The sequence below is a fragment of the Hemibagrus wyckioides genome, linkage group LG07 (genome assembly GCF_019097595.1).
Source record: "Hemibagrus wyckioides isolate EC202008001 linkage group LG07, SWU_Hwy_1.0, whole genome shotgun sequence".
In the NCBI taxonomy this organism is placed as follows: domain Eukaryota; kingdom Metazoa; phylum Chordata; class Actinopteri; order Siluriformes; family Bagridae; genus Hemibagrus; species Hemibagrus wyckioides.
In genome coordinates, this window is record NC_080716.1 from 9,343,114 (window position 1) to 9,354,783 (window position 11,670).

Here is an 11,670-nt window from a genome sequence, read left to right on the forward strand (position 1 = left end):
TTAGATTACACTCAAATATACGTGTGTACAATAGGGGCTCCTTTAAGAGCTCGGATTAATCCCTGCATCTGGGAATATAATCTAATAATCCCTGCAGGTGAAAGACACCGAGGGAGAGGAGTTTAATCCCTACAGCAAGTACAATGATCCAGACGGTCTAGAAAGAAGATGTGAAAGGGGACACTGTATTATCTCTCGGATTTAGACATACGATTGTCTGCTCTTATGCCTACTCAAAGCACTAAGTGAAACAGTATATGATGAGATTTGCCTACAGTGACACCGCCCATGCCTCCATGCCGCTGTAGTTCAGCGCCACCGGCTACTTCAAGGATCCGGGCTACGGTGTCCCGTGAAGTCCAGAAAGCGGTCTCGCGTTGTTAAAAAAAAAGAAAAAGAATTAGTTTTCCCTTCCTTCAATGACGATGGGGGACATGATATCCGAGGAACTGGAAGATTTGATGCATTTCTCCGTCCACGATTTACCAACTCGTGGTTATTCGGTCATGGAGGAAATCCGACGACAGGGCAAACTCTGCGATGTTACCCTCAAGGTAGGAAATGGTTTGAGCTACTTAGTCACTTGCTAAGTTCCCAGCTATGCTAAGCTAACAGGCTCCGCTTGTCAGCATGGGAAAGACTGCAGCCGAGAGACAGCCGGAGACGAGCCTGGGAAGAAGGAGAGAGAGAAACAGATCGGGGTCACAGATCAATATCTATGAAATGTACGCTGTTAGAAATGGCGATGACCAATAAGAGCGTGGTGTTCAGGTGGTCATCGCTTCATCCTACTTAGCTTAGCTTTGGCTAATTCTGCCCACACTAGAGCTAACACCCACAGAGAGCAGCGGTGTAAATCTAATCTCTGTATATCATTTAGATTAGATTAGTAGGTGTTCAGGATAAAGGTCGAATGTTGATGTAAGAGTTAAAAAAAAATAAATAAAAAAATCTGAATATTTATGCTTAAAGTGTAAAAGGAAAGCAGCAGCCCTTCCCTTCTGGACATCAGCTGGCTGATTCAAATCAGTACATCACCAGCTGTTAACAACCTTATACTATTAATTATAGAATTTATATGTTTATATAAGTTTATATAAGTTATACGGTTTGTGTATTTGATAACCGTGCACTCTGTGTGTGTGTGTGTGTGTGTGTGTGTGTGTGTGTGTGTGTGTGATTGTCATATTCTGACATTTTGAAGTGACTTTATATGATAATCGCACAATCCGACATCACGAGCTTCGGTATATCAGCTTTTCGGTATATCAACATTTTTTTTTTATAAAGAATTACATATGAAATGACAGCAGCAAAGAAATAAATTCTGTGGTTAGGAAAACTTGTACTAGTTTCTCAAAAAGCAATATAACCTGTTTAATAATTATCTGCGCCACAGTGTTGTGGAGTTCCTGATTCTGATTGGTCAGAAGGCTTTAATTCTTAATTCTGATTGGTCAGGTATACATTCTTACATTTTGCTATATGTACATACACACCGACAGGCATAACACCTGCCTAAAATTGATTCGGTCCCCCTTCTGCTGCCCAAACAGTCCTGACCCGTCATGCACTGTGTATTCTGACACCTTTCTGTTAGAACCAGCATTAACTTCTTCAGCAGTTTGAGCAACAGTAGCTCGTCTGTTGGATCGGATCACACGGTCCAGCCTTCACTCCCCACGTGCATCAATGAGCCTTGGCCGCCCATGACCCTGTCACCGGTTCACCACTGTTCCTTCCTTGGACCACTTTTGATAGATACTGACCACTGCAGACCGGGAACACCCCACAAGAGCTGCAGTTTTGGAGATACTCTGATCCAGTCGTCTAACCATCGAGCTCTTGTGGGGTAATGACGGTTTATTCACAGAGACCTTTGTTTAACATTTTAAATGGCAGTTTGTACCACAGAAACATATAACAGGAACTATAACAGGAAAAGCTGTTATTTGTTTTCGGAACAGAGAGAGAGAGAGAGAGAGAGAGAGAGAGCAAGGAGAGAGAAGAAGAGGGAAGGAATGTTTATAGCTGCTGCAGTGCAAGTGATTAATAGAAACTAACTTGTCACAAAGATGTTCGATTGCATTTAGAGTAACTATAAACGGTTTACTAACTAAACAATAAACAAACCACGTGTCATTTGTAAATAATAATAATAAATGGTAATATATAATAATAATGATAATACATGTAATCATGGGCAAATTGCTGTGATATAAGAAGAAAAAGTTAACTCTTAATTAGTCTTTTATCTCAAAGCATTTTAAAATCTAGTTGTGCTTATGAACAAGATTACTTAGAAATTTTTGAAAAATTTTTGAAAAACTTTTTCCTAAAGTTTCTAGTGGAAAAATGACTTCAGTGTAATGAAGGTCTTTTCATGATGGCGTGTAAACATAAAACAGAGGCTACTTTAATCTGAAATCTTGTCAGTGTCTCACAGAAATAATGTACCGTCTGGTTTTAAAACGCTTTTATCTACTGTCCGATATTTTTCCCTTTCAGATATTTGTTTATGGTTTGCTGACCCATGCTTACTCAGCAGTCATTTGTTTATCCCATCCCATTATTTGCTTATGAAAATAATTTACTTTTGGTTGCCCACTGTGTTCATATCTGTGCTTGTTTGTGACCCTCAGGACGATGTGTCTGACACCATGTCCTCGCTCTAATCTGCTTTATGATTATAGTCAGATTAAAACACTTCAAATGACCCTCATGTGCTTGCTCCAGCTGTGTCTGTCCTACTGCATCCAAAGCCTCATTTATAGGCTGTGTGCTGATTAATCCTGTCAGCGTGTCTCTCACCTGACCGCTCCCATGACCTTGTCCTTCCCACACACTCGCACACCATGGAGAGGATTATGCAAATCACCCATAGCTGCGACTTTACTCCTGAGTGTGTCCGTTCAAGCCTGAGTATGTGTGTCTGTGTGTGTGTTTGCTTGTGTGCCTGTGTGTTGTGTGTTCGCACGTACCTGCGCCTGCGTGGTTTGTGTGTGTTTGTGCACCTGTCTGGTGTGTGTGTGCGTGCCTGCATGGTGTGTGCGTGCCTGTGTGATGTGTGTGTTGTGTATATGCTTGAGCACCTGTGTGATGAGTGTGTTTGTGTGTGTGTGCTTGTGTGCACTTGCGTAGTGTGCACTTGTATGGTGTGTGTTTGCGTGTGCGCACCTGCGTGGTGTTTGCGTGTGCGCGCCTGCGTGGTGTGTGTGTGTATGTGTGCACTTGCATGGTGTGTGTATGTGTGTGTCTGCGTGGTGTGTGTGCGCCTGCGTGGTGCATGTATGCGCCCGTGTGTGCGTCTTTGTGTGCGAGATCTCTCTCGCACACACAGGCGCACAGAAAGAGAGAGAATGTGTGTGAATGTTTATATCTCTGAGTTCTGCATCTCATGCCTGCATTAGCATTGGATCAGTTCATCTGCCAAGTGAATAAATGTAAATGTAGAAATATTTAAATAATCGTTCTTTATTATTGTGCAGCCTAGAATACATTAAATGCTGGACATGTTTTTCAGATAAAAGAACAGACGCAATATTTTTTACATCTATTAACAACATTCTTCGAGTTCCTCTGGCTTGTTTCATGCCTCATCATATGACAATAGAATTTCCCTCAGGGATCCATAGAGGGTTTATTCTCTACATTATCCTCTCTCCCTCTCTCTCTCTCCCTCTCTCTATCTCACCATCTCTTTCACCCCCCTCTGTCCTTGTCTTCCACTCTCTCTCTGTCCCTCTCTCTTTAGCTCACCCTGTCTCTCTCTTTCTCTCTCTCTCACACACACACTCACTCACTCACTCACTCACACACTCTCTCTCTCTCTCTCTCTCTCTCTCACTCTCACTCTCTTTTACTCACACACTCACTTCTGGTTGTAAAGAGAACAGGTTTTTTTTAATAGCAATATGTTTCATTTAATCCGTTTCATGGTTTGTGACAGAAATGTAAAGTTTTTATGAAATTGGACAGAATTCTGGAAATGGTTAGAATACATCTCATGCTCTTTTCAAATTTTGGTCTTTCTGAGTATACACTCCATTCCGTGAGGGTGTAGGAAGAGTAAATCTTGTGTAGATGGAGGTGCATATGATGATGTTTCTGATATGTGTGTGTTGTAGGTGGGAGAGCATAAGTTTAGTGCCCACAGGATCGTTCTGGCTGCTTCCATTCCCTACTTCCATGCCATGTTCACCAACGACATGGTCGAGTGCAAACAGGATGAGATCGTCATGCAAGGCATGGATCCCAGGTAACTGGTTGTAAAAAAAAAAATCTGAAGTAAACATTTTCCCCTTTGCACATCTGTTTTACTGTGTAAATAACTTTTTTTTTTATTATTTGTGTCTGGAAACCTCCAGAATAATTAAAGCCAAACAGGAAACTCTGTCAGGTCTTGATGTGCTTAAAGCTCAGTGGACTGATGTATAATGTGTATGTGTTTTAATCTCAAAGAGCTGACAATAAAGTGATTTGTGTTTTATTTTTTATTTTTCATTTCCCTTCAAAGTGCTCTTGAAGCTCTGATCAATTTTGCGTATAACGGACACATAGCCATAGACCAGCAGAACGTCCAAGCACTCCTGATCGGCGCCAGTTTCCTGCAGCTGCAGAATGTTAAAGACGCCTGCTGCTCTTTCCTTCAGGAGAGGTAGTACTTTATAGTACTTAATGCGCAACATTATTTATGTGCATAGCATCAGTCTCTAAACAAACTGCGATTCTTCCGCTGTGATCCCAGGTTGCATCCGAAGAACTGCTTGGGTGTGCGTCAGTTCGCCGAGACCATGATGTGCACGACGCTGTACGATGCAGCCAACAGCTTTGTGCATCAGCACTTTGTGGAGGTCTCTGTGTCGGAGGAGTTTCTGAGTCTGCGGCCTGATGAGGTGCTCGAGCTTGTGGGCTGCGATGAGCTCAACGTCAAGGCTGAGGAGCAGGTCTGATTTTAGTTGTTACTGACCACTGCACTGATCTAACCACAGGGAGAAAGAGAGGGAGAGAGAGAAACCAGGAGAGAGAGAGAGAGACAGAAATGTGAGAGAAAAATGGTGGGAGGGATGGAGGGACAGAGTGGGGTGAAAGCGAGAGTGGGAGACGGTGAGAGAGAAGGATGGAGAGAGTGGGAGACAAGGAGAGAGAGAGAGACAGAAATGTGAGAGAAATAGCGTGGGAGGGAGAGGGACAGGGAGAGAGACAAGGACAGAGTAGGGTAAGAGAGAGAGTGGGAGAAAGGAAAAGAGAGAGAGAGGGACAGAGTGGGAGAAAAGGAGAGACGGAGAGAGAGGTACAGAGAGAGTGGGAGACAGGGTGAGAGAGAGAGTTTGAGAGAAATGAAATATAAAGAGAGGGACAGAGAGAGATAGTTTGATACAGGGTGGTATAGAGAGAGAGAGAGAGAAAGGGACAGAGAGAGTGTGAGACAGGGTGAAATACAGAGAGAGAGAAAGGGACAGGGGGAGAGTGTGAGAGAGAGAGAGAGAGAGAGAGAGAGACCGAGAGAGAGAGTGTGAGACAGGGTGAGAGAGAGAGAGTGGAACACAAGGAGAAATTGAGATGGAAAGCTAGGGGGACAGAAAGAGGGAGAGAGACTAGGACAGGGGTGGGGGGGTGCAGAGAGAGAGACAAGGACAGAGTGGGGTGAGAGAGAGAGAGATAATGTAGAGAATAAAACCTCTATGGATTCCTGAGGGAAATTGTTTTGTCACAGTAGTCAAATGTGCAACAGATTAGAAGGACAGTGTATAGACTGTAGACTACAGTACAAATAAGGCAGAAACACATTGAAGTACAGCCAAAGCTAACGTAACTGAATCAATGTTAGAGCTGTGCTGTTCAAGGAAAAATAAATCAACACCACCTGACCAATGGTAAAGAGTTAGGAGCAAGAGTTGGCATTTTTTAATAATAAATATTCCTGCTCCTCATGTGTTCCCCATTATGGCGCACTTATTATATGTAAAATGTTCCCAAACAGGGAAACACCTGCCTTCGTATCTTCTTGTTAATCTGTATGAGATAAGAACCAAAGTGTACATCTCTCACCATGGCTACACTTGCCTGGGTGTAGGTGTTCGAGGCCGTCCTTGCGTGGGTGAGACATCAGAGAGAAGACCGCGAGACTTGCTTACCTGAGCTGCTTTCCAAGACCCGACTGCCCCTGTGCCGACCCCAGTTCCTGGCTGATCGAGTCCAGCAGGACGAGCTGGTGCGCTGCTGCCACAAATGCAGGTCTGCTGCTGTGTGTAGTCGCTGTGTATCTAGAGACTGCTTTAACTCTCCTAATCGTACCTGAAGAGCTCTCTGGAGTGTCATAATATTATCGTGTGTAAGAACACCTGAATGGAAATTCCTGCTAAATTCTGCTAGCAGCTAATACTCATTTATAATGGGGGAAACAAAATTGTGATTTAAAAATAATCATTTTTGATAACTGTTTGAATAAATGAGGAAGTTCCTGTATCTTTGTATCTGTCTAACAGTTTCAACTGCATAATAACACACTATTTTATAGGCTAAAATAGTACACTAACTCAGGCATATTGGTTGCAGCCAGTTGTCATAGTAACCGGGGATGTTTCATTTTATTTTGTAAACAGTGAGCTAGCAAGATAGCACTTCTTGCTATTAATAATCGAAATGGACGCTGCTGTTTTGCTTGACGGATTATTTCTCCGTATAAGAAACGATTGCAAAACTGGAGCTAATGGAAACGACGATATTCATTTTCCTTGCTTGATTTCTTTCGAATGAACATGAATATTGTAACAAATATTAATTTAAACAATTAAACGTTGGAATTAAATCCTGGTTGTTTCATTGTTGCCCAGAATGAGGGCCACATCTGGATGAATCTGCTCTCCAGATGTTGCATGCGGTTTAAATTAGGCTTCTCTTTAAACAGGGATCTGGTAGATGAAGCAAAGGATTATCACCTCATGCCAGAGCGACGGCCGCACCTGCCTGCCTATAAGACGCGGCAACGATGCTGCACGTCCATCGCCGGGTTAATCTACGCAGTCGGAGGACTCAACAGTGCAGGTGATTTTTCCTGCTTTATTGTTAGACTAAAATTCAATTTAAACAGAGATTCCTATCTGTGTATAATAACCAGAGTGGAGAACGGAGACGTTACTGTACTTCACTTATTGAGTCCTGTGTTTTATCTCCAGGTGACTCATTAAACGTGGTGGAAGTGTTTGATCCGATCGCTAACTGCTGGGAACGCTGTCAGCAAATGAGCACGGCCCGAAGTCGAGTGGGTGTGGCTGTGGTCAATGGGCTACTGTATGCTATCGGGGGTTACGACGGCCAGTCTCGCCTCAGCACAGTGGAAGTCTACAACCCAGAGACGGACACGTGGAGTAAAGTCGCCAGCATGAACAGTCAGCGCAGGTGAAGATGGTGTGCTGAAGTGCCATGTTTTTGGGGTTTTTTTTTTTTACACAAAATTGTATTTTACACAACTAAATATTAATATACAGCACGTGTCCAAGGCCCTCTTCTGTAACAGATGCCGTCAGAGACATGTACTCTGATTGTTGTCCCTCACTGAAATTGTTGCCAAGACTTTACAAATAGAAGGATAGGTGCAATATGTCTCTTACTTTCAACATGTTAATTTGAAGAAATGTAAAGGGACTACATGAACACACATTTAACATTAACTCATTAATGTAAAGTCTTTTTGATGGTCCTTGTAAAAAAAAAAAAGAAAAGAAAATAGAATTGTCCAGAAGAAAAGACAATAAAATAAAATAAAACAATTGAATACAAAAATGAAATTGAATAATAAATTTAATACAGCAAAAATGTATACTAAAAGTCAAATTTCAATAAAATGATACTAAAAATAGAATTAACTACAGAGATGGGAAAGGGGAAAAAAGTCAAAATATTTAAAAAATGTGTGTGTATATAAGAGAGAGAGAGACGGAAGTCTATCCAGAAATTGTCGAATTAATATTCTACACAAGCACATTCTCTAGCAATAGAGATTTATATTCACTGGCATCTGAAATGTCATCGTTTCTACGGTACTAACTAATTCACAGTTAGTGTCTAGTTGATATTCTGCAGCTTTCTTTAAGTACATGGCTATTTCACATTTAAAGGAGCTTCAGGAATGGTCCGAGGTCAAGCTTTTCAGGGAATGTTTTCATTGCACTTTGTAATTTCTTCCTTAAGTGAGAAGCTGCATTAGTTGTTATAGCACATAGTGATAACAAGAATGAACTCGCCTTCTAGGACATTCCACATTTAAGTCTGAATATGAATAGAAGTCAGCTATGTCGAGCATTCATTCATCATCAGTAACCGTTTTCTTCTGGTTATAGTGGAGATCTGAAATAAAGCCGTGCCGTGATTATTGATTGATCCGTGAAGATTTATTGATGTCTTTCCTCTGTTTGAAGTGCGATGGGAACCGTGGTGGTGGATGGACACATATACGTCTGCGGTGGCTATGATGGCAAGTCCTCACTCAATTCAGTAGAGTGCTATTCTCCAGAAACGGACAGGTGGGCGTGACCTCTTCTGTTTCTCTTATATAGTCATGATACATGATCACAACACTGGAATGAAATTTGTCTTTGTGTGTGTGTTTGTTTTCTCCAGATGGACAATAGTAACGGAGATGAGTGCGAGTCGCAGTGCTGCAGGCGTGACGATATTTGAAGGGAGGATTCATGTTTCTGGTGGTCACGATGGTCTACAGATTTTCAACACGGTTAGTGAGACACCTCCAACATGATCCTGAATTCATCTCCTCTCCTGTGTGTGACTCCACTGGGGTCAGCATGTCAAAAGTCTACAACCTACTGTCATTTTCATGCCTCAATCCTCTGGGAAAACTAGACTCATGACGTGGAAAAGTTCAGTGAAACTGAATTTGAATCTGATGTAAACCCGCCTGATGTCACAGTAAAATGGTGGCTCACAGTGTACAGTAAACATTTCCCTCTCATCATTTTCTACTCCATAAAACTTTTATTCTTTTTAACTTTTTGTGCAAAGTTGTTTTAAAACTTTTGTAATTTTATATTTGTAATGTATTTCCATTGATTTTGTAGTAAGCGTTAGAGACTAGATGAGCGTGTGTCCGGCAATGGGACAAAGTGGGGGTGAAAACTATAGAGAGCACACATTGATTCTCCTTCATCTCGTATGTGATGCGTTTCCACATATCAGTCATAACATTATGACCACCTGGCTAATATTGTTTTGGTCCCCCTTTTGCTGCCAAAACAGCCCTGATCCATTGAGGCATGGACTCCACTAGATCCCTGAAGGTGTGCTCTGGCACTAAGACATTAGCAGCAGATCTTTTAGTTTGTGAGTTGCAACTTACAGGACTTAAAGGACTTGCAGAAGGTACAGGACTGATACTGACCACTGCAGACAGGGAACACCCCACAAGAGCTGCAGTTTTGGAGATGCTCTGATCCAGTCATCTAGCCATCACAATTTGGCCCTTTGTCAAACTCGCTCAAATCCTTACACTTGCCCATTTTTCCTGCTTCTAACACATCAACTTTGAGCACAAAATGTTCACTTGCTGCCTGATATATCCCACCCACTAACAGGTGCCATGAAGTGAATAACACTGATTATCTCCTCAACTCTCAGTGTTCATAATGTTATGCCTGATCGGTGTATATACACTAGTTAATTTTCTAAACAGAAAACTGCGCCACACACAGATAAACATTACTATGGCAACCAGTAGTAGGAACACCAACATCATAGTACAGTGACCTGCAGTTATAAAATGTGAATATAGCTTGAGTTATAAAAGGTGTAACGTTCATTCCTCCTGTCCACTAGGTGGAGTATTACAACCAGCACACGGCGCAGTGGCATCCCCTGTCCCCCATGCTGAACAAGAGGTGTAGGCATGGAGCAGCAGCTTTGGGCAGTCAGCTCTACGTCGTGGGAGGCTATGACGGCTCTGGTTTCCTGAGCAGCGCAGAAGTGTACAGCTCTGTAGCCAAGCAGTGGAGCCATCTAGTGGCCATGAACACACGGCGCAGTCGAGTCTCTCTGGTAGCTAACTGTGGCCATCTCTATGCGGTCGGGGGCTACGATGGCCAGTCCAACCTCAGCTCGGTGGAGATGTACGACCCAGAGACCAACCGCTGGACGTTTATGGCGCCCATGGTGTGCCACGAAGGCGGGGTCGGGGTTGGCTGTATACCCCTGCAACCAGCTTAGCCAATACATCCACGTGAACAAAGGAGTTTTAAAAAATATTGTTTTTCTATGCGGGGAACTTCCATAATGCACTTCTGTCCCAGCAGAAGGGCTGTGCTGTTGTACTTGACGTTTAAAGAAAACAAAAACTCAAAAAAAAAAACCTGCGTACAGCATACACACGGTGCAGCGGCGTGATGTAAAGTCTTTAATCTGATCATAATTGTTAAAAAAAAAAAAAAAAAAAAAATTAACACGTACATTCATTTGGGGATCTAGTTGGCAGGTGTTGTCAAATTAAATTGTGCACATGTGCGGTCAGGGTCTGCCAAGACGACGGCAAGCTTGAACAGAGTGGGAAAGAAGAAGAAAAGAACAGTGAAAAGAAATGATGTCATGACTGTAAGACGAGCTGTTTGGCACTTTGTGTATTAGGGCTCTTCGGTTTAGGATACAGACCACTCAGTTCCTGTTAGTGTGTGTGTTTGTGTGTGTGTGTGTGTGTGAGACATAAAGGGATAAAATCAAATCGCTTCATGGACTGGAAGCTTATTTAAGACCTGCAGGATGGTACATGCTAACCACTGACGAGCAAAAGGTATTTGGGAGAGTATACTCACACATTATTTATAGGGATAACAGGAGCTTGTTTAGATTATTATGCGTGTGTGTGTGTGTGTGTGTGAGATTTTCTAGCATGCGTTTTATTTGGGATATCGTTTGCTCAGAACGTTGCGACCAACGCAGCGTCGGCGGACCAACGGAACCTCGATGTTACTGTGCAAAACATCCACCAGACGTGCCATATTCCATACAGCCATCACGCCGGACTCCTCCAGGTTCACGTTCTACCACTTCACTGAGCTCTCAATGAAGTCGTTCGAGACATTCAGGCGCCTCCTAGTGGAGGAGAAACGGACGCTCGGGCCCGACGAGAACGACGAGCCTGTCTTACCTCCTGAATAGTCTTACATTCCTTCTCTGCGTGGGTGAAAATCGATGCATTTAATACCAAAAAGACGTGAAGTCTGGTGGTGATGTGGAATTAATTAACTAACAACCAGCATCGTCAGCGTCATGTCCGTTATCTGTGCAGTGGCATTGAAATCCTGGTTGGGGGTAATTATGTTATGTTAAGATAACGCGACCAGGCTCGGGTTGCTTGTGTGGAAAATACGGGCTTTTTTCTTTTTAATTCCCAGCCAGCTGCTTTGTGTAATTGCAAGTAACAACTCCTAATTTGGGATTACTGACTGTGAATTTAGAGTATTGGATGTCTGTTTATTTCTTTCCTCCTTTTCGGACCATTCCTCTGCTGATCTTGATTGATGTTGAATTGAATTATAGCCTAGATTACGTATCGTATCGTTCAGTCATGGTGCAGTATTTTATACTACTTTTTTTTTTTTTTTAATTTTCCGGACGACAATTTTTTTAGCTGTATTTGTTTTTTTTTTTGTGGTTATTTTTTAT

At 42.5% G+C, this 11,670-nt stretch overlaps 1 protein-coding gene across 3 annotated transcripts; it reads left to right on the forward strand.

Moving 5' to 3' along the window:
• Nucleotides 1-356: 356 nt before the first annotated feature.
• Nucleotides 357-11,670, forward strand: klhl18 (kelch-like family member 18). Of its 3 annotated transcripts, none has more exons than XM_058395436.1 (10): nt 357-554; nt 4,128-4,258; nt 4,517-4,657; nt 4,748-4,946; nt 6,077-6,237; nt 6,911-7,047; nt 7,179-7,401; nt 8,421-8,525; nt 8,623-8,734; nt 9,832-11,669. In XM_058395436.1, exons 1-10 carry the CDS (start codon nt 420-422, stop codon nt 10,216-10,218), a joined length of 1,731 nt encoding a protein of 576 aa, XP_058251419.1. In that variant the 5' UTR covers nt 357-419; the 3' UTR covers nt 10,219-11,669. The 3 variants fall into 3 exon arrangements, with proteins under 3 accessions (XP_058251419.1, XP_058251421.1, XP_058251420.1); XM_058395438.1 differs by lacking the exon at nt 357-554 and adding an exon at nt 614-725 and having other exon boundaries at nt 9,832-11,670; XM_058395437.1 differs by lacking the exon at nt 357-554 and adding an exon at nt 1,163-1,852 and having other exon boundaries at nt 9,832-11,670.